A 23,980-nucleotide genomic window follows, 5' to 3' on the forward strand; every position below is an offset into this window, starting at 1 on the left:
CGTTGCACGACCGCGCAATTGACGTTTAAAGTGCAACAGCGCTGAAAATTAAAAATTGGCCTGGGAAGGAAGGGGGTGAAATTGCCCGGTTAATACTAACTTTTCATAATAATTTTAATTTTATTTTATTTTATTTTATTTTACATGATTGTATTTTTTTATTTGTTGATTATATTTTTTTCATAATTTTTTTCAAATTTTTTTCATTTTTTCATTCATTTAAATTTTTTTCATTTTTTTCATTTTTTCATTTTTTTCATTTTTCATTTTTTTCATTTTTTCATTTTATTTATTTTTTCATTTTTTCATTCGCTCATTTTTTATTATATATTTTTTTATTATTTATTTCATTTTATTTTATTTTATTTCATTTTATTTTTAGTATTTTTTCTAAAGTTTGTCTATTATTATCATATTTTTATTATTATTTTTTATTTTTATTTTTAACTTCATGTAAAAATTTTTTGCACATAAACATTGATCTTGGGATGGTATAAGGACAGATAGGGGTCAATACATTTTTTTACTTTTCCCAAAAAAAGTTTATTTAAGTAAATGGATATAGCAAACAAAGTTTTGGTTTTGCTGTTCCATATTGCCTGCAAGTCAGTACAGGCTGCGGAACAGGAAAGATGTTAGATATGTTTAGCAAATTGTAAAAGCCTCTCCAGCAGATATAGATGGATCCCGGAATATAAACACATCCAAATATATAATTTAAGAAGAACATAGTAAGGAAAAGTAGTTGCAGTAAGGGGAACGGGGTATGCATATCTAGGAAACGCAAAGTGGGCAAAGGCCCTCAGTCAAAATGGCGACATAATAAAGGAAGTTACAAAAGAAACAAAAGGGAAAAAAACCCTTAGTTAAGATGACGGTAAACTTACTTCCGGCCATACGCAGTATAAATAGAACACGCACCAATCATATGGCAGCTTCCTGATGACGCATACTGTGATGCGAAACGCGTAGAGGCTGCTGGGAGATTTTTTGCATCAGGTGATCGGAAACGTCCGTGGCTGGTGAGGACGCGAACGGGAACGAGGGGTGGAGCGCAAGCAGAACGCGGAGGTCACACATTACACACAGGCGGACCATGCAATAGTTCAACACCCATCCTTAACTGCTGGAATAGCTTAGTGCCGGCTCGAGGGCACTGTTAAATGTGAGTGTACACTTTTCTTTGGATTTTATATAATAAAAAGTTTTAAACGCATTGCGCAATGATCGTTTGTCCATATACTTTCATATGAGGAACACTAAAGTTCAAGCATAGCCGGTGAGGAGTGTTACTAAGGTGGAGTGGTTATCCCATGAATGAACCAAAGGCGCATCATTTAAGAAGGATCTGGTGAGTGGCCAATCTAAAAGGTGGTGGTGTGTCATTAAGTCACATACGAAAATAGAAGGAACACAGGAGCACGTTAATCACAGCAATTGATAGAAGATTTTGAAGCATTTTTTTGGGACTTTGTGATATACATTGCACATGTCAGTTGATTTATGTTTTTTATTTATGTTTTTGGTTCACTTTGGTGATTTGTACACATGCAAATGACATAATTTATGGGATATTGTTTTAGGATATAAAATACGTTTTTTTGACACAACAATAGGAAGGGAATGTAATACTGTGAGTGGTGTAGATATAGGAGTAGCGCATTCACACACATTAATTATCAAAATCAACTGCCTGCCTACAGTATGAGAACACCACCAACCTTCTACAGGTAGCTTTAGCTGAACAGTGCAGAGGTCGCATTACACTAACGTGTAAATAATTTAGCTGCCTGCGGTAGTGATAGGATCAGGAAAACACCACCAACCTTCTACAGGTAGCTTTAGCTGAACACTGTGCAGAGGTCGCACTACACTAACTTGTAGCTTTAGCTGAACACTTTTCGGAGGACGCACTACACTAACTTGTAGCTTTAGATGAACACTGTTCAGAGGACGCACTACACTAACTTGTAGCTTTAGCTGAACACTGTGCAGAGGTCGCACTAAACTAACATGTAAATAATGTAGCTGCCTGCGGTAGTGATAGGATCAGGAAAACACCACCAACCTTCTACAGGTAGCTTTAGCTGAACACTGTGCAGAGGTCACACTACACTAACGTGTAAATAATGTAGCTGCCTGCGGCAGTGATAGGATCAGGAAAACACCACCAACCTTCTACAGGTAATAAAAATAAAAAACTGCGCTGAATTGGAGTGGATAGCTGCGGTTATAAGTGGGGTACACCAAATAAAAGTAAAGAAAACAAAAAACTGCGCTCAGCCTTATACATGTGAATAACAATGTGATATGAAAAAAGAATATTTATTCCTTATAGTGCCTATAAAGTCCAAGAATATAAGTGAATTCAAATCTTCAAAGAACGATCAAAGTTGATAGGTGCACAGACGGATCAAATGGAACAGCAAATAGTATATAGAATGCTTACCAGATGGCAAGCCAAATCAAACGAGTGGATTAAACCCAGCCTGGGCCTTTAAGGAACCAATCCCGGTGCATATGAGCAATACTTCCAATCGTGAAGAATGAACGTGAATTCAAACGAATTTATCCCAAAAAAATTTAAATAAAAAACATAGTGTAATATTGTCAACAAATAGGAAAAAAAGAGAAAGGAAAACCCTTACACAGTGATGAATCATAGAGGATCATATAAAACACCCAGTGCCCATAAACACACACAGGGTCTCTGTGCAAGTGTCATAAATAAATAAATAAATAATGGAAATGAGCCCAATGGTGAGTAAAAACAAAAAGCTTGCACAGTTACTGCTTACTGCTTACTTATGTTAATAGAAGAAGGTAAATTAAAACGACAACCACCGGATAGTTGAATGGTAGGGGTAAACACAAAGTGCCGCAAACCTTCTACAGGTAGCTTTAGCTGAACAGTGCAGAGGTTGCACTACACTAACGTGTAAATACTTTAGCTACCTGCGGTAGTCATAGGATCAGGAAAACACCACCAACCTTCTACAGGTAGCTTTAGCTGAACACTGTGCAGAGGTCGCACTACACTAACTTGTAGCTTTAGCTGAACACTGTTCAGAGGACGCACTACACTAACTTGTAGCTTTAGCTGAACACTGTGCAGAGGTCGCACTACACTAACTTTGTAGCTTTAGCTGAACACTGTGAGGGGAAGCACTACACTAACTTGTAGCTTTAGATTAACACTGTGAGGAGGACGCACTACACTAACTTGTAGCTTTAGCTGAACACTGTGCAGTTGTCGCACTACACTAATTTGTAGTTTTAGCTGAACACTGTGAGGAGGATGTACTACACTAACTTGTAGCTTTAGCTGGACACTGTGTAGAGGTCACACTAAACTAACCTGTAGCTTTAGCTGAACACTGTGAGGAGGGCGCACTACACTAACTTGTAGCTTTAGATGAACACTCTTCAGAGGACGCACTACACCAACTTGTAGCTTTAGCTGAACACTGTGCAGAGGTCGCACTACACTAACTTGCAGTTTTAGCTGAACACTGTGAGGAGGACGCACTACACTAACTTGTAGCTTTAGCTGAACACTGTGCAGAGGTCACACTAAACTAACCTGTAGCTTTAGCTGAACACTGTGAGGAGGACGCACTACACTAACTTGTAGCTTTAGCTGAACACTGTGAGGAGGAAGCACTACATTAACTTGTAGCTTTAGCTGAACACTGTGAGGAGGAAGCACTACATTAACTTGTAGCTTTAGCTGAACACTGTTCAGAGCATGCACTACACTAACTTGTAGCTTTAGCTGAACACTGTGCAGAGGTCGCACTACACTAACTTGTAGTTTTAGCTGAACACTGTGAGGAGGACGCACTACACTTACTTGTAGCTTTAGCTGAACACTGTGCAGAGGTCACACTAAACTAAACTAACTTGTAGCTTTAGCTGAACACTGTGAGGAGGACGCACTACACTAACTTGTAGCTTTAGCTGAACACTGTGCAGAGGTCACAATAAACTAACTTGTAGCTTTAGCTGAACACTGTAAGCAGGACGCACTACACTAACTGTAAATAGCCTAGCTGCCTGACTGTGGTACTAATAGGATCAAAAGAACACCAGCAATTTTCTTCAGGTAGTTGTAAATACTGTAACAAGACAAGCCTGCCTGTCAGTAGGAAGATAACAGGAACGGATCAGTGTATATATATATATATATATATATATATATATATATATATATATATATATATATATATATATATACATACACACACACATACACACAACACCTGGGATGCATATATGTACACAATACACTGTAAGTGCAGCTAACTGACTGACTGCCCTGCCTAATCTATCTAACTCAAATGAAATGACACTGTCTCTCTCTCTCTCTCTCTATCTCTCAGCAAACCAGAACACACTACACAGGGCCGCTGTGCAGGCGGCCTTATATAGTGTGGGGCTGTTTTAAACCCCCTGAGCCATAATTGGCCAAAGCCACCCTGGCTTTGGCCAATTACAGCTCTCTCTACTGACGGCGCTGTGATTGGCCAAGCATGCGGGTCATAGTGCATGCTTGGCCAATCATCAGCCAGCAATGCACTGCGATGCCGCAGTGAATTATGGCCCGTGACGCGCCACACGAATTTGGCGCGAACGACCCATATCGTTCGCAATTCGACGAACGGTCGAACAGACGATGTTCGAGTCGAACATGGGTTCGACTCGAACACGAAGCTCATCCCTACTCCTCATATGCCACTCAGGAGTTTTCCCAGCCAGTCAGAACTTGCTTTACAAAGGAAGTTGATGCCATTCTCTCAAGTCAAAAACAAATATAATGTCCTCTTCTTTAGCACACATGGGACTTTACTCCCTAATTTCTTAAAATCTAAAGGGTATTTCATGGATCCTTCTCAGGTCCTCCTGGAAATGCCCCAGCCTATAATTGGAAAATGAAAAGAGAAGGAGCACAGTGATGAGCTCATCTCATTCTCGCCTGTTGGCGAACTGCTCACTGATCTCAGCTTTGGCACTGCAAATGTGATTCAGTCATCAGCATATGACTCCACCCCCCTTGTGTGTTAAGTCCAGCCAATCAGAACTTCCTCAGTAGAAATTACTACCTTCTATGAGAGCAGTTTGTCAATAGGCAAGCATGCTTTATGATAAGCGATATTGATTTATCTATCTTAGAATATGGAGGTGGAGTAAGAGAGACCAGCTTCTACCATTATTATCAGCCCAGTTGGGGTATAGCACTGTTTGGCCTCCCTATATTACTGAAATCACAACTTTGAGGTGGGCAGATTTGATTTGTCACTGGGTGGAGTACACTTTTCTTTGCACAGTTGGAAATGCAAGAAGAAGATTTTTTAATATTCAAGCTACTTTTGGTTTGGTGTTCAGTGGCTTCACTTACACTTTGGTCTTAAGTTTCCCAAAAAAGCATGGAAATAATTTGATCATTTGAATATTGTTACATGTATATGGGGGATTTATATTTCACATATATGTAGCACTCTGATGTTTAGGCAGGGCTGCTATCAAATGTAGTTGCCAGGCGATAGTTGCCTTGGCCAATTGTTAGGAGATCAATTGATTTGAATTCTGTAATTGCTGCACTTCTCTCTTCTGTCACTAGGTGGCATTATATCTGGTGACATTGGATAAGAGAAGGGCATAGCAAGGACAGATTATGAATGAATGGGGTGTCTCAGCCAATGGGCAGGGATTTTCTTTGGTCCCTTGGCCTGCTGGGAGCGCCTATTTATTTGGGGTGGAGCCAGATGTTCGGGGTTCTGTGCCACCTGGACGGCTGTCTGGGTGGACGTGTGTTATGTTGCCCCAGGCTGCTAGGTCGGAAGCCTGAGGCCTATCCCAGGGACTAGTGGCTGCTAGGCTATCTGAGGGCCTATCCATAAGCAGGAGAAGCAGAGCAAGGTTGAGACTGCGGGCTTGTAGTCCAACCAGAAGTAGCAGTTCCGCTGGCCGGGGGAACTTGCTGTGGTTGGAGGTAGAGGGGAAGCTGTCGCCACTAAGGGACCATCACTTCCACTGTGAGTAAGCTAAGGATAGTACCAGAGCAGACTTCTCACCAGCCGGGGACAGTGAACTAGTGGGAAAACTTCAGCAAGTGCCAAGTCAGGGACCCAGTGGGACAGCAGAGGTGACGGTTGTGGAGCATCAGTGAGTGCCAACCCAGGGACCTAGCATGTCAGCGGGGGTGACGCTCAACGAGTATCTGTGAGTGCCAAGCCAGGGACCCAGCAGGGAAGCAGGGGTGACGCTTGAGGAATATACTGAAAAGAAATGGGCGAGCATAAGTTCGGGCCGAACTTTGGTCGTTCGGATGTTCTGCGAACACCGAACAATATGCGTTGTTCGGGGCAAATTTGAAAGCCACCGAAACACCGTTAAAGTCTATGGGACACTAACATGAAAAATCAAAAGTGTTCATTTTAAAGGCTTATATGCAAGTTATTGTCATAAAACGTGTTTGGGGACCTGGGTCCTGCCCTGGGGGACATGTATCAATGAAATTTTTTTTTAACCACTTCACTACCTGGCCATAGTAAAATGACCTCCACAGATGGGATCTCCCATCCTGGGTGGACGTCATATGAAGTCCTGGGCTTCCCGGCCGTCTAGCTCAGGACCCGGTGCGTGTGCCCGGCGGCCGCGATGTCCGCCGGGCACCCGCGATTGCCCTGTAACCGGGCCGGACCGTGGATCTGTGTGTGTAAACACACAGATCCACGTCCTGTCAGTTGAGAGGAGACCGATCTGTGTTCCCAGTACTCGTCTCCCCCTAGTGGTTAACCCCTTCCCTGCCTGTCACATTTATACAGTAATCAATGCAATCCTATAGCATTGATCGCTGTATAAATGTGAATGGTCCCAAAAATGTGTCAAAAGTGTCCGATGTGTCCGCCATAATGTCACAGTCACGAAAAAAATTGCGTTTGCCGCTATTACTAGTAAAAAAATAAATAAATTTTTTTTTTTTAAAATGCCATAAATCTATCCCGTATTTTGTAGACGCTATAACTTTTGCGCAAACCAATCAATATACGCTTAAAACGATTTTTTTTACCAAAAATATGTAGAAGAATACGTATCGGCTGAAACTGAGGAAAAAATGTGTTTTTTTTTTTTTAAATTGGGATATTTATTATAGCAAAAAGTAAATAATATTATGTTTTTTTCAAAATTGTTGCTCTTCTTTTGTTTATAGCGCAAAAAATAAAAACTGCAGAGGTGATCAAATACAACCAAAAGAAAGCTCTATTTGTGGGAAAAAAAGGACGTCAATTTTGTTTGGGTACAACGTCGCACAACCGCGCAATTGTCGTTTAAAGTGCGACAGCGCTGAAAACTAAAAATTGGTCTGGGAAGGAAGAGGGTAAAAATGCCCTGTATTGAACCAGTTAAAAAAACGGCCGTTTTTTCGGGAGCAGTGATTTTTTTAATGCTTAAAGTGAAACAATAAAAATGAAATATTTCTGTAAATAGTGTGCCTGGGGGGTGTCTATAGTAAGTCTGTAAAGTGGCGCATTTTTCCTGTGTTTAGAACAGTACCTCAGAAAAAATACATTTCTAAAAGAAAAATTGGCATTTAAAACTGATCTCGGCTGTAAGGAATTGTCGGGTCTCGGCAATATAGATAAAACTCATTGAAAAAAAAGAGCATGGGATCCCCCCAGTCCATTACCAGGCCCTTTGGGTCTGGTATGAATATTAAGGGGAACCCCGAACCAAAATTAAAAAAAAAATGCGTGGGGGGTCCCCCTAAAATCCATACCAGGCCCTTCGGTGTGATATGGAAATTAAGGGGAACCCTGCGCCAAATTTTAAAAAAATGGCGTAGGCGCCCCCCAAAATCCATACCTGACCCTTTAGGTCTGGTATGTATTTTAAGGGGAACCCTGCGCCAAAATTAAAAAAAAATAGTGTAGGGGTCCCCCCCAAAATCCATACCAGACCCTTATCTGAGCACGCAACCTGGCAGGCCATAGGAACCATACCAGGCCACATTCCCTCAACATGTGGAGGGTGCTTTAGGGTAGCCCCCCAAAGCACCTTGTCCCCATGTTGATGGGGACAAGGGCCTCATCCCCACAACCCTTGCCCAGTGGTTGTGGGGGTCTGCCGGCGGGGGCTTATCAGAATCTGGAAGCCCCCTTTAACAAGGGGACCCCCAGATCCCGGCCTCCCCCCTGTGTGAAATAGTAAAGGCCTACCATTTCACAGAAAAAGTGTCAAAATGTTAAAAACGACAAGACACAGCTTGGGGACAATTCCATTATTAAAAAAAAAAAAATGTCCCACGATGTCTAGTCATCTTCTTCTGTACGCCGCGATGGACCGAAAAAGAAAAAGAAATCCGCAACCGATCCACCTCTATGGGAGGCTCCCGCCATGTGATGCTTCTTCGCTTATGACAGTTCTTATATAACTGAGGGCGGGGCCACCCGGTGACGTACCTGGCTGACCCCGCCCCCTCTTACACCACTGGGGTTTCCCTATGGCTTCCCCGTGGTGTCAGAGGGGGCAGGATTACCCATTTACGTCACCAAATGGCCCCGCCCCCTCTGACACCACTGGGACTTCCCTATGGCTTCCCTGTGGGGTACTTGTACCCATTACCATTTCACACAGCGGGGAGGCCAGGATCTAGGGGTCTGGTATGGATTTTGGGGGGGACCCCTACACCATTTTTTTTTTAATTTGCCTCAGGGTTCCCCCTAATTTCCATATCAGACCTGAAGGGCCTGGTAGGGATTTTAGAGGGACCCCCACACAATTTTTTTTTTTTAATTTTGGTTAGGGGTTCCCCTTATTATTCATACCAGACCCAAAGGGCCTGGTAATAGACTGGGGGGGACCCCATGCTCTTTTTTTCAATGAGTTTTATCTATATTGTCGAGACCTGACAATTCATTACAGCCGCGATCAGTTTTAAATGACAATTTTTTCTTTAGAAATCTCATTTTTCTGTGGTACTGTTCTAAACACGGGAAAAATGCGCCACTTTACAGGTATACTATAGACACCCCCAGGCATGATATTTAAAGGAATATTTCATTTTTATTGTTTCACTTTAAGCATTAAAAAAATCACTGCTCCCAAAAATGTCAGTTTTTAAAAAAAATGTTTGCATTGATACTATCCCCTGGGGCAGGACCCGGGTCCCCAAATACGTTTTATGACAATAACTTGCATATAATCCTTTAAAATGAGCACTTTTGATTATTCATGTTCGTGTCCCATAGACTTTAACGGTGTGCGTGTGTTCTGCCGAATTTTTTGCCTGTTCGGTATGTTCTAGTGCAAACTGAACCGGGGGATGTTCGGCTCATCCATAATACTGAATACTAAAAGTGGAAGAGCTCAAGTGATTCAGTGGCTATTGGGTCCAAGGTCTAGTGAAAGACTGGGAGTTCATTGAGTAAAGATCCATAGTGAGTGACTGTCGAGTTAGGAGAACTGTTTGTGTTGCCAATAGTTGAGTATAACTACGGTTAGTAACTGCTACAAGATTGTTGCTATAGGAGACAGCGGTCCTACCTATACAGAAACGATGTCTGGCTGGAGGCCTTCACCTGTATAGCTGTCTGCCTATAGAAGTCTCGGAGTCTGCCAATTACCGTTGCATGTTCCTAAGGGTGTCCTGGCACTAACCCTCTCTCCCGCATTTCTGTTCGAGAGACAATAAATCTCTTTGCATTCAAAAAGTAGAAGAAATGGCTGCACTTTGGTGTACAAACGTACACCAGGCCATTCTTGGTGTAAGTTTTCAAATACAGTTTCAGGCAGGCGATTCAGTGATCTGCAGTGCAAAAAATATATATACAGTCTCCTACATATATATCCACTGCATTCCAGTCTAGCCAAGTCTATATCTGACTGCAGGCAATTCCTGGTGTACGTATTCAAATACACTTTCAGGCAGACAGGGAGGTGATTCAGTGATCTGCAGTGCATTAAATATATATACAGTTTCCTACATATATATATATATAACCACTGCATTCTAGTCTAGCCAAGCCTATATCTGACTGCAGGTCATTCCTGGTGTACTTTTTCTATTAAACTTCAGGCGGTGTTTTGCTAATAACATTTTACAGCATGTCTGGAAGGCCACCGAGAGGCAGATGCTCACAGGACACTAAAAGAGGGTAAGCAGGCTCTGTGTCTACAGCCAACAGTGCTGGTCTTGGACAACGTGCATCCTCAGCACGTGGCCGTGTGGCACGCTTGTCCTTTTTTTGGCAGCTGGCCGTGTTGATCCACAACATGCAGAAGAGTTGGTAGAGTGGATAACTAAGCTGTCCTCATCCTCCTCATCCTCTGTCACCCAGGCTCAGAGTAGTTTGCCTGCCAATGCAGCTACCAAAGCGGCCTATTCTATCGGCTCAATGTCATCAGTCACTCCTTCCCTAGCCCCACCATCATGCATGGAGGAGTCCCCCGAACTGTTCAACCACAGTATTGGGTACATGCTGCAGGAGGATGCACAGCATTTTGAAGGCTCAGATGATGGTACCCAGGTTGAGGAAGGCAGTAACGTGAGCCCAGAGAGAGGGGGTGCCCAAGAAGGACAAGAAATTGTCAGTCATGTTCCCTCATGTGACCTCATCATCCCCTCCCTTGCTCCAGTGACGAACAGGGAGGGGATGATGAGGTCACTGACTCCTCGGTGGGTGCCTGATAGAAGAGAGGAAAAGGAGAAGGAGGCACATCTCCAATGAGGCAGGATGCCCTCCACGGGCCAGCTTAAGGGCAGCCACCCGACTGCATCACACCGCAAAGCTCCGCATGTGCAGGGTGCTGCTGACTCCCCGCGTACTTCTTTGGTGTGGGCCTTTTTTGATATGTGTGCAGCAGATCGCACCGTTGCTGTTTGCAACATATGTCTGAAGCGTATCAAGCGTGGCCAAAAGAACAGCCGCTTGGGCACCACATGCTTGACCAGACATATGTCGACCTCCCATGCAGTTCGTTGGCAACAGTACTTAAAAGACCCACACCAAAGAACAAGGCGGACCTCTCCTTGCTCCTCATCTGCTGATATCTCCAACCCCACTATACCTTCAGTCCTCTCAGAAACCTGCACAGAGAGGAATGAAGGTGTAGAATTAAGTGTGCCAAGTACTTGCGGGCAATCTGCTATCGCTACACCAACATCCGATTGTAGCAGGCAAATTTCCCTACCCCAGTTGCTAAACCGTAGAAAGAAATTTGGGCCCAGCCATCCACGTGTACAGCGGCTGAATGCTAGCTTGGCTAAATTGCTAGCACTCCAACTGCTGCCTTTTCAGCTGGTAGACTCTGCCCCCTTTCGTGAAATGTGCGGTACCTCAGTGGCAGGTTCCCAAACACCATTTCTTTTCACGGAAGGCCATTCCGGCTCTCTACCGGCATGTGGAAGGCAATGTCTTGGTCTCGTTGGACAGGGCGATCACCGGTAAGGTGAATATTACCGCTGACTCATGGTCCAGCAGGCATGGATAGATGCCATGCGGTGCTTGAGTTGGTCTGCTTAGGGGACAGAAGCCACATTGGGGCAGAGATCCTGTCAGCTCTACAGGGGCAGACTCAGAGGTGGTTGACGCCACGCCAGCTTCAGCCAAGAATGATGGTTTGTGACAATGGCACCAACCTCCTCTCCGCCCTCTGACAGGGACACTTGACCCATGTTCCCTGTTTGGCTCATGTCCTTAATTTGGTGGTGCAGCAGTTCTTGTGCAGGTACCCGGGCTTACAGGATCTCCTGAGGCAGGCCAGGAAAGTCTGTAGGCATTTCCGCCGGTCATATAATGCCAGTGCTCGGCTGACTGACCTTCAAAGTAATGCAACCTGCCCAAGAACTGCTTTATTTGTGACATGCCCACAAGGTGTAACTCAATGTTGGCAATGCTGCAGCGGTTGCACACGCAGCAGAGGGCCATCAATGAATACCTGTGTGAGTATGGCACCAGGATAGGGTCAGGGGAGCTTGACTTTTTTTCGCCACGCCAGTGGCTACTGATCAATGATCAAAAAATATTACTCTGCGCTTGCTCAATAATTAGCAGCTAACACAACAAACAGAAATGTTGCTCAAAACAAGTGTATCAAAGTGTAGCGCTGTGGTGCCAAATTAAATAACCATAATTAATAGTGAATTGTACATATAACACATGTAGTGAAAAAATTATATGACAAAGTAATATAAAATAAAGTCTCTAGTAATCTCCAAGTGTCAATCATGCGCGGTGATTAATCGCAGTCCATATTGGAATGGAACAGTCCTGATCCCCGTGTAGATAGCCAATAAGGTAGATGAAAGGTGAAAATACCAATGTGATAGTACCACCACCAGAATGAATGCAGGCTTACCAGAAAGTTTGAACTCAAAAGAACATACGTTCTATGAGTCAAACGAGCTTGTATTGCCAACCGGCAATGGAGGAGGAACCTTAGAAATCAACGGTGATTGGAATCCCCAAAGCCTTCATGGAAGGGTCTACACTGACACATAGGTTATTACATGGATCCTGCTTAACCCTTCTCTCCCCCCGTCCCTGTAGCCCCTGCGGTAAAAATCTTTAGGGACCTTGTCCTTGAGGATCTTGCAAAATTACCCGAGAAACATATTCACCACCCACCGCTGTCAAAAGATGGACTGCAATCTTTGTGTGCACTGAAAAACTTGGTTGTCCGTCCAGCGGATAAGGGGGGTGGTATTGTGGTTCTAGATAAGAGTCAATACGAAGAGGAGATGTATCGTATTTTGAGCGAACCTGACACATACAGGGAACTCCCTAATAATCCCACTAATGTATATAAAAAACAGCTTCAGAAACTTATCTCTAAAGGTTATGATTCAAGGATTTTGAGGTGGGATCCATGTGATAACCTATGTGTCAGTGTAGACCCTTCCATGAAGGCTTTGGGGACTCCAGATTCCAATCACCGTTGATTTCTAATGTTCCTCCTCCATTGCCGGTTGGCAATACAAGCTCATTTGACTCATAGAACGTATGTTCTTTTGAGTTCAAACTTTCTGGTAAGCCTGCATTCATTCTGGTGGTGGTACTATCACATTGGTATTTTCACCTTTCATCTACCTTATTGGTTATCTACACAGGGATCAGGACCGTCCCATTCCAATATGGACTACGATTAATCACCGCACATGATTGACACTTGGAGATTACTAGAGACTTTATTTTATATACTTTGTCATATAATTTTTTCACCATATGTGCTATATGTACACTTCACTATTACTTATGGTTATTTAATTTGGCACCACAGCGCTACACTTTTATACACTTACTGATCAAGGATGCATGCACTGTCCTGTCACCATTTGAGGAGGCCATGAGGATGGTGAGCAGTGACAGTGCATGCATCAGTGATACTGTCCCTCTTGTCTTCCTGTTGGAGCACATGCTTCATTGAATAATGGACAGGGCACTTGAGGCAGAACAGAGGGAGAAAGAGGAGGACATCCTTACCTGTCAAGGCCCCCTTTATCCAGACAGTATTCCTGTGGGCCCACCGATCACGCAGTAAGAGGAGGAGGAGGAGGATGAGTATTGTGTCAGCATGGAGGTGGAGCCTGGCACTCAGTATCAGCAGCAGTCTTCAAGGGATCATTTTCAGTCTCCAGAAACCCATGGACTTATACGTGACTGGGAGGGGTTGGCTGTGGATCATGTCATCCTTAGTGACCCAGAGGACTCCAGATCGAATGCCTCAGCAAACCTTTGCCACATGGCCTCCCTGATCCTGCAAAGCCTGCGAAAGGACCCTCGGATTCGTGGTATCAAGGAGAGGGATTATTACTGGCTGGCAACCCTTCTTGATCCACGTTACAAGGGTAAGGTTGCGGAATTTATCCAGCCTTCGCAGAGTGTGCAGAGGATGAAACATCTTCAGGAGGCCTTGCAGAAAGGTTTGTGCAATGCGTTTCCAGAGCCTGGGAGGTTACAATTTCCTGGCCCTCCCGGACAACGTTTTGCTGAGGCTTCGGTCAGTCACAGAAGGAGCGGTGGAGAAGGTGGCCGTCTGACCGATGCGTTCAGACAATTCTTTAGTCCGCAGCCCCAAGGTCTGATCGGCTCCAGCAACCATTGTCAGTGTCTGATTTACATGGTGCAGGAATACCTAGGGGCAAGATCAGACTTCGAGACCTTTCCAACCGAAAATCCACTGGGTTACTAGGTCTTGAGGATGGATCACTGGCCAGAGCTTGCACAATATGCAATTGAGCTACTGGCCTGTCCTGCATCCAGCGTTCTTTCTGAACGCACATTCAGTGCTGGAGGCTTTGTAACCGATCACAAAGTGCGCCTGTTCACAGACTCAGTTGATCGGCTCACCTTCATAAAAATGAATCAGTCTTGGATCACCAGCTACCAAGCACCTGATGCTGATGAAACCGAATAGTTTTTCTATGAATGGGAGAGCCCTTGAAGACTGCCTATGCTGAGTGACTATCCTGTTATGCTGAGTGACTATCCTATTCCTCCTCAATGTTAATGTTTATAGCTTCTAAGAACATTTTTGTTTCAGGGCACCACCACCAGTGCCTAAGGCCCAATTTTTCTGCCCCTGTTTAACAGGGGAGTGTAATTACAATTTTTGCTGTAATATTTTGCAGCTGGGCTCGTTCCTGAGCTCAACTAGAGTATCAGTGAGGGGTTGCAGTGTTGTGCAACCACCACCAGTGCCTAAGGCCCAACTTTTCTGCCCCTGTTTAACAGGGGCATGTAATTACAATATTTGCTCTAATATTTCACAGCAGGGCCTGTTCCTGCGCTCAACATCAGAATCTGTGAGGGGTTACAGTGTTGTGGCACCACCACTGCCTAAGACCCAATTTTTCTGCCCCTGTTTAACAGGGGCGTGTAATTACCAAGTTTTGATCTAATATTCCACAGCAGGGCCCATTCCTGCACCCACCAAGAGTAACAGTGGTGCCACAACACAGTAAGCCCTCACAAACACCTAAGGCCCAAATTTCTGCAGAGTATATAGGGCAGGCCGTATAGTATATATCACCTACTTTCAAACATCCAACTTACAAACGACTCCTACTTACAAACGGAGGGAGAAAACAGGAAGTGAGAGGAAATCTACCCCTAGGAAGGGAAATTCTCTCCTGTAAGAGTTAATATGGGAAAAAGGTGTCTCCACTGATGCTTTATCACCAGTCCTTATTTCCCTAATAACCCCAAATTTTCAAAATCCAATTGTCATTGGGACAGAAAGTGAGGTGAAATCTTCCGAACAGGGGCACAGACAGCAAAACAAATGTTACAGGGGTGATAACCCTTCCCTATGTTATCCAAAAAGCTGAAAAATTGATTTTTGGCTGGAGCTACACTTACAAAATGTACCTGTTCCAAATTACAAACAGATTCAACTTAAGAATGAACCTACAATCCCTGTCTTGTTTGGACCACCTGTATACTGCTGTTCAGAGTATATAGGGCCTGGGGGCCCCACGCCTTTTCTTTTTTTAATTTGGGTGCGGGGTTCCCCTTAATATCTATACAACACCCAAAGGGCCTGGTAATGGGCTGGGAGGGTACCCATACTATTTTTCTCAATAATTTTCATCCATATTACCGGGACCCGACATTACATTACAGGCCGCAAGCAGTTTTAAATGACTTTTATTACTTTAGAAATGTCATTTTGCGCAGGGACTGTTCTAAGCATGGGAAACATGCGCCACTTTACAGGCATACTATAGACACCCCCCAGGTACGATATTTAATGGAATATTTCACTTTTATTTTTTCACTTTAAGCATTATTAAAATCACTGCTAAAACTTTTTTTTGCATTGATACATGCCCCCTGGGGCCGGACCCAGGTCCCCAAACACTTTTTAGGTTAATAACTTGCATATTAGCCTTTAAAATTCCCACTTTTGATTTTTCACGTTTGGGTCCCATAGACTTTAGCGGTGTCCGATTGTTCGCGCCAACTTTCGGTCCGTTCACATGTTCTGCCACGAACCGAACCGGGGGGTGTTCGGCTCATCCCTATACACAATCCTATACCCACAGTTGATCCAGAGGAAGGCGAAAAACCCCAGGAAAGCATGATCCAATTTGCTATAGCAGGGGAAGAAATTCCTTCCTGATCCCAGAGAGGCAATCGGATTTTCCCTGGATCAACTTTACCTATAAATGTTAGTATCCAGTTATATTATGTACATTTAGGAAAGAATCCAGGCCTTTCTTAAAGCATTCTACTGAGCTGGCAGGAACCACCTCTGGAGGGAGCCTATTCCTCATTTTCACAGCACTTACTGTGAAGAAACCTTTCCGTATTTGGAGATGAAATCTCTTTTCCTCTAGATGTACAGAATGCCCCCTTCTCCTCTGTGTTGACCGTAAAGTGAATAACTTAACACCAAGTTCACATATTTGTACATGTTGATCATATCCCCCCTTAATCCCTTCATCTCCTTTTCTCAAGAGAGAATAAATTTAGTTCCTCTAATCTTTCCTCATAGCTGAGCTACTCCATGCCTCTTATCAGTTTGGTTGCCTTTCTCTGCACTTTCTCCAGTTCCCTTATATCTTTTTTGAGAACTGGTGCCCAAAACTGAACTGCATATTCCAGAAGAGGTCTTACTAATGATTTGTACGGGGGAAAAATAATATTGTTATCTCTGGAGTCCATATCTCTCTTAATACAAGAAAGGACTTTGCTTGCTTTGGAAACCGAAGCTTGGCATTGCATGTTATTATTGAGCTTATGATCTACCAAAACCCCAGATCCTTCTCCACTATGGATTCCCCCAGTTGTATTCCCCCTAGAATGTATGATGCATGCATATTCTTACCCCCAAGTGCATAACTTTACATTTATCAACATTAAACCTCATCTGCCACATAGTTGCCCAATTAGACAGTGCATTGAGGTCAGCTTGTAAATTGGAGACATCCTGTAAGGACGTTATTCCACTGCATAGCTTAGTGTCATCGGCAAAGACTGAAATTATACTTTTAATCCCAGACTCTATATCATTTATAAAGATATTAAAAAGTAAGGGTCCCCAGCACTGAACCTTGGGGTACACCACTGATAACCTTAGACCATTCAGAGTAAGAATCATTAACCACTACTCTCTGAATTCGCTCTTTTAGCCAGTTTTCTATCCATTTACAAACTGATGTTTCCAAGCCTATAGACTTTACCTTACACTTTAGCCGTGTGTGTGGGGAACTGTATCGAACGCTTTTGCAAAATCCAAGTATACCACGTCCACAGCCACCCCTCTGTCCAAGGTTTTACTTACCTCCTCATAAAAAGAAATCAGATTTATTTGACAACTTCTGTCTTTCATGAATCTATATTGTCTGTTGCTTAAAATATTAATTTCCAGCAAGAACTCTTCTATGTGGTCTTTTATTAAACTCTCCAGTAACTTCCAGACTATAGAAGTTAAACTAACAGGTCTATAGTTACTTGGTAAAGACTTTGTTCCCTTTTTAAATATAGGCACCACATTGGCCCTATGCCAATCCAGTGGTACTATTCCTGTCATTAATGAGTCCCTAAAAATTAGATACAAGGCTTTGAAATGACAGAGCTCAATTCTTTTAGGATCCGTGGGTGGATGCCATCTGTTCCAGGTGGTTTATCAACCTTTATTCTGTCTAAATATTTCTGGACCATATCACTTTTGAGCCATTGTGAATCATTTGGGGCCGTGTCACTACCACCCCCATTATGAACATGAGCTCCCCCATGCTCCTTTGTATACACAGAGCTGAAGAAAGTATTTAATAAATTAGCCTTCTCTTTGTCCCCAGTCACCCACTCCAGAATATTTTGTAAAGGGCCTACATGCTCAGACTTGACCTTTTTACTATTAATATATTTGAAGAATTTTTGGGGGTTTGTCCTACTATATTTTGCAATCTTTTGCTCTCTTAACGTTAAGTGTTTTTATCTTTCCCGTATGTGTTTTTTGCTTACAGGTAACATCAAATGAAATCATGTTATGGTTACTGCTACCCAGATGTTCCTTTATATGAACATTAGTAATAAGCTCTGCATGGTTTGAGATTACCAGGTCCAACAGAGCATCATTCCTAGTTGGAGCCTCAATAAACTGGACCATAAAGTTGTCCTGTACTAGGTTTAAATGTTTACCCTTTAACTGTTCCAGCAGTGCCATTACTCCAGTCAATTTCCAGGTAGTTAAAATCCCCCAATTATTATCACTGTCCCAGCCCTTGCAGCCCTTTCCATCTGTGCAAGGAGTCTCCATCTCCTCATTAACATTGGGTGGTCTATAACAATCTCCAATGATTAACTTTGAACTACGCACATCTATATGCAGTTCCACCCATAATGCTTCAGCCACATCACATTCTCCATCAATTAGGTCCTCATTCACACTTGTTATTGGAGACCTGAAGACAGCCTTTGTCCAACCAGCCTGGAACATAGCTTCTCACATGCAGAAATTGTGGCGTGGCACTGGGAATCAGAATCAGCCTATCAACTCTATACTTTTGTCCCTAGTAGTTTCAAATCTGTAATGCAACCCAACGTTTAACAACCAGAAGTGGCCTTCAGATGCCCAACCTGGCTCTAGCCTATACTGGTTATTGAGCCCTGAAAAAAAATAGCTATAAAATCCAAGGACAAAGGGGACAGGGTTAATTAGACTAACATGAGCTGTTTATAAACTCTAACTCTATAATAAACAGGTTCAACTTCTAATACATTGGAAGGTGACCGCTACACACATACAGTAGCACAGACCTAACTATCTGGCACTGTGCATGTGGGATAATAACAATAAGACAAAGATTAGGCACCCAAAAAGCTATGGGCAGCTTTGGTTAAACTATTGGAACATAGCAATACTTGCCTAATAGTCACTACTTCTGGTCTGGGTAAAAATACAGCAGCAGTAGCAGCCCATTGTGACTCAATTCTCGCTCTGTTTCTCTCTCCACTTCCTCCATATGGGGTTTCTAAAGTCAGCCCCCAGAGACAGGAACTGTATGTGAATAATCTGTGTGAACATTAGGCAGCAGAGCCACTTACAGACAGTACAGGGCAGCACATCCCTGGAAAATTTTTACAGAACTGCATTAATTTGTGTATTTAATATCAGCTTGGAGTTCAACTTTAAAACATATCTAAACTCGTAAACTGCAACATATCATTTTTTATTTTTAAATCCTTAGATGTGGTGGTGCATTAGGTTCCCTTTTTAAAGGCTTTTTTAACTTTTTGTTTAGCTGGTGATCCCATAGCTTGGAAATCTGATAACACTGTTTAAGAATGTTTAGAACCTCTAACTTAAATCTCAAACATGTATCTTTATTTTAGGATTCCTCTCCTAATACAGTGGTTAAGTAAAATATTGTCTCACTGTTTTTTTTTTTTTGTTGTTTTTTTTTTTGGAAAAGCACACAAAATCCTGGTTTTAACTTTTTAAACATTTTTTTTCCTTTCTATTTTAGATTTCACGATGTCAGATCTTGCGAGTGAATGTGAGACTCTAATGAACAGCACTCCATCTGCAGTCCCATCTGCGGTCCCAGCGTCAAATGTGCCTGTGGCATCTTTCTTTCAGAACATCAGTCCTCCGCCCCCCACATTCTACATCCCTCCTTCAACCCAGGCCTTGAGTGTCCCCACTGTGGCACCACAATGGCAGCTGTCCGCCATCATACCCCGAAATATGGACCCATCTTTACCATTTTTCCAAACATTTCTTAAGGGTAAACCAAAGGTTTTGGGAGTAAGTATTAAAGGTTACCATACAGCACACAGTTTATACAGGGAGCCAAGGAAATTATGGGAACCACATCTAAAAGTGTACCTGTCTTTTTGCAATAGACAATATGATGCATGAGGGGGAGTAGAGATGGAGATACAGGTATGTAGTGTAGATCCCTAATAGGTCCCGCAGATTTGTCTCAGGATCCATGCTCAATCAGGTGCTACGCAGCCAGGCACACAGCAGCTCCCACAGTCTCACAATGCAATGACCAGGCAGTGTGTATCTTTTTAGGTTTTTAAGCTGGTTGAACTTGGTTCAACCAGACAGACCGGCTAAAGCACTACATGGCATCTTTTAGTCTGACTCGTTGAATGGCCCCTTGAGAGCGTAGGGGGTACTGGTGGTTCATACAACAATCCAGCAGAGGAGGGCATAGAGGAGGAGGAGAAGGTGGTGCTGACAGATCTCACATCATCACCACCAGCTGTATGGAGATGTGGTGGAAAAACAAGCTCCAGCACTGAGCCCTTTTCTGCATCCTTTTCTATTTGCAAGCAGAGTTACCCAGTGTGCTGTGAACAAAATATATTGTCCCTGACCATACTTGCTGGACCATATGTCAGCAGTAATGTGGACAACGTGGCTGACTGCCTTGCCCAACAATGCCAAAACATTGCCTTCTACGTGATGGTACAGAGATAGAACGTACTTACGTGCAAATAAATTGCAGAAAGTGCTGTACCACAATGGCAGGTTCCCAGTAGCTAATTCACAGAAGGGGGCAGAATCCACCAGATAGAAAGGCAGGAGTTGTAAAGCCAGCAATTTGGACAAGCTGGAATTTAGATGCTGGGCATGTGGGTGTCAGGGAGTGTATTTTTTTTCTTTCGATGCAGCAGCTGGGGCAGAGAAATTTGCCTGCTATACTCTACAGATGGTGGTATGCTGCTGGCAGACGTGTTGCAAGGACCTGTGACACCCTTTGCTACACCATCATCCCTGTCAGTGGAGGCTGCTGAGAAGTCATGAGATATAGCGGGTGTAATGTAGCGGGGGTAGGCATGAAAGGTGAGGAGAAGAATTGTGTCCCTTTTGTGTGGCTTTCGGGTGCTCTTGCCAAGGGGTTGAGTGGTGGGGTTAATTAGCTTTTGAAGCATGTGGTACCCAAATGGCTGGTGTTTTTGCTGAGCTTGATCTGCTTGCGGCAGAGATTGCAAATTGCAACAGTGCGATCGGCTGCACATGTGTTAAAAAAGGCCCACACAGCTGAGCTGCGGGAAGTGGGCCGGGAGATAACAGTTCCACAATCTGATGGAATGGGGTGGCTGCTGTTTACTCTTCCATGATGGCTGCCTCTGGAGGACATCCTGCCTCTGTCCTCCCCTTCTGTTAAGTACGGGTTGGTTTAGTTCTACCTAGAGCCTCCCCACTTCTTCTATGTTCTTCTATCTTCTGTATTGCAATTAGAATTCTGTACTGCAAAAGAATGAGAAAATGTTCTTTGGGGAACTTGAATTTGCCTTGAAAGAATCCCCATCTGGGTTCAATCATTAGTTGGGCAAATATATGAATTTATCTCTAGCGGACCATTAGGTATCAATTGCACTTGGGTATCAATTGCACTTAGCAGAGTATTGTTCAAAGCTGCATCAAACTAATTAAACCTTGTTCTTTCTCTGCTCAGATTCTGGTCATTGTGGCAGCCATATTGGAGATTGGCCTCGGCATTGCATTGGTCTTCACCAGGTTTACTATCACGTCTCTAAGTGGCATTCCTTTTTGGGGCCCAGTGTTCGTAAGTACCTTTACAATTTGCTGTTTGTGATTGTAATAACTGGGTGCAGAAAAGCATCGGCCTGCAGTACCACCTATTGGCTAATCATAGATTAAAGTTCACCAATGTAAAAGGGGAGGGTTTGAATCAATGTGAGATGTTATTGCCTGTGTCAGCATTGGAAAGTTTCCCCACACTTCCTGTCCTGGTGACCACTCATTTGATCACTGGGACAGGAAATGGGGTTTAATCTTCCCCAATAAGAACAAAGACAAAAAGAGTAACCGGAAAAAGTTCTATCTCTTTCTTATGACCATCCAATCATATTTCTCTTTGGATAGCATAAGTGAAAAATTGCCATTTAAATATGCACAAGTGTTTCAACAGATTAAGCCCCTGTTGTGTGATTAAGGCCGATAGAGAGGCTAAGCCATCTAACATGGATTGGTAGCTTTTTGTCACTTACAGCTGGATATCAGTGTGTTTCAGGACAGAGCTGTTGACAAAATGTTGAGCAGTTGGTGAATCATCTGTTGGTACACAATTACTGCAGTATAGAGGAGGGTATAGTGCAGCATTTCTCAACATTTTAACCCCCGAGGTATCCTTTAAATAATTTTCAGGTCTTGTGGAGCCTTTGCTAAAACCATTGGGGCTCGATGCAAATACCCCTTACATTGGTGGCCAATGAGAAGAATGCCTCCCTTACAGATACAGATAGCTAAAAAAAAATATTGGTGTCATACCACTGATTCTGCTCGGAACTAAGCACACATCATCGGATGGGAGGTCAATCAGCTTAAGGGACCTCAAGCAATCTCTGGAGGAACCCTAGGGTTCCAAGGAACTCTGATTGAGAATGGCTGGTCTAGTGAGTTTATGTCAAGGGTTAGTTTAGGTTAGTTTCCATTTAAAAGGGTTTAAATTCAGTTACAGGGTTACAGTAAGTCTACAATTTCACTAATTGAGGGAAAAGTGATGAATCCTTTTAAATGCCCATCTCTTCTACTACCAATACTTACCTTTCCTGCTAAATCCCTAGGTAAAGTTGTGCTCAAAAGTTTGCATACCCTTGGAGAATTGATAATATACACAATGTAACATTTTTAAAGTAAACACGAGGGAGCAGGCAAACACATTTCTTTTATTTCCCATGGGATTATTATTCTGGTACAGTCATTTTTATTGAAAAAATATAACATCTTGACAAACGTTCACCCATGCAGGGGCGTAGTTCAATGAACATAACGATCTTATAACATGAATAGGAATTTACTAACTATCAACTGGGGGACATATGGGGCACCCCATAGGTTCCTATACATCACCAGGGCATAAGGGCCAACCAATTAGGGTCCAAGTGCACTAGATCACAGCGGAGGGACATGCGTATATCAGTCCAATGAAAATCCCTGTCACAGACCGGGATGAACATTTGGCAGAAAGATACAAAACTAAAAAAGATTGAAAATATAGCGATGGTGGCCACTAACCATCATGAGGTGGGCCCCAGCTTCGAGGATCCAGGGTCACCCAAGAGCACAAAAGACCAAGAGCGGCCCTAGGAATAGTCTTGATTTCAAAAAGAAAAAGGAGGGAGAGGAGTGCAAAAACCAGGAAAGGCAGACCAGAATATAGAGAAAAGAAGGGGAGAAGGAGAGGAGGGGGGAGTCCTGCAGGAGGTGAGAGTGACAAGACCATTCTCAGGAGAGGCCCAGACTGCTCAGGTGTAAAGTGGGACGAGCATAGGTCCACCAAGGAGACCATACTTTAAGAAATTTATAGTGAAAGTCATTTAAAATACTCAACATTTTCTCATTGATCATGAGATCAGTTAGAGTGCTCTTCACCATAGCAAATGGAACAGAGGGCCTCTTCCAAGCTCTGGCTATAACCCGTTTGGCCGCAATAAACAAATACGTTGCCAGTTTCTGTTGGTAAGAATACAAGCCCTGGATCGGGCAGTGCAACAAAGAAAATTTAGCATCTCTGTGAATGGGTATATGAAATAAGGAATGCAGGTGGCCAAACACCCTGGGCCAAAACCCTATGAGGCAAGAACAGGACCACCAAGTGTGTATTGCATCACCCTGCTGACCGCATCCTCTAAAGCACCAGTCTTTATAGGATGGGTTCGCGCTCACTATCTCGGCTGGGACCTAGTACCACCGTAAGAGGACTTTGTATGCAGCTTCTAAAGTAGCCATGTTGAAGGAGCATTTGGCCACAGAGAACCAAGCCTTGTTCCAGTCATCCGGTTCGATAGAGGTCTCCAAGCCCTGTTCCCAACGCAACTTATAAGACACGGCCCCAGGCAAGTCCATAGCATTTAAAGAAGAGTAGATTTTGGCGATAGCTTCTGGGGCCCCATGGAAATGAAAGCAAAGGAGTTTAAAAAACATTTTTTGGAAAGGATAAACGGAATTGCGTCTCAACGAAGAGACCCAGTGGCTTGGTTTAGTATGG

General features: G+C 43.3%; 1 protein-coding gene across 2 annotated transcripts in view; it reads left to right on the forward strand.

Moving 5' to 3' along the window:
* LOC141106405 (membrane-spanning 4-domains subfamily A member 4A-like) overlaps positions 1–23,980 on the forward strand; it is a 77,122-nt gene that overhangs the window by 20,653 nt on the left and 32,489 nt on the right. For both annotated transcript variants that reach the window (XM_073597167.1, XM_073597166.1), the window contains exons 2-3: positions 19,478–19,758; positions 21,425–21,535. In XM_073597167.1, coding sequence (XP_073453268.1) covers positions 19,486–19,758; positions 21,425–21,535 — 384 coding nt within the window. In that variant the 5' untranslated portion in view covers positions 19,478–19,485. The remainder of the gene's footprint in view (positions 1–19,477; positions 19,759–21,424; positions 21,536–23,980) is intronic.

This window comes from Aquarana catesbeiana, linkage group LG08, assembly GCF_042186555.1.
Source record: "Aquarana catesbeiana isolate 2022-GZ linkage group LG08, ASM4218655v1, whole genome shotgun sequence".
Lineage (NCBI taxonomy): Eukaryota > Metazoa > Chordata > Amphibia > Anura > Ranidae > Aquarana > Aquarana catesbeiana.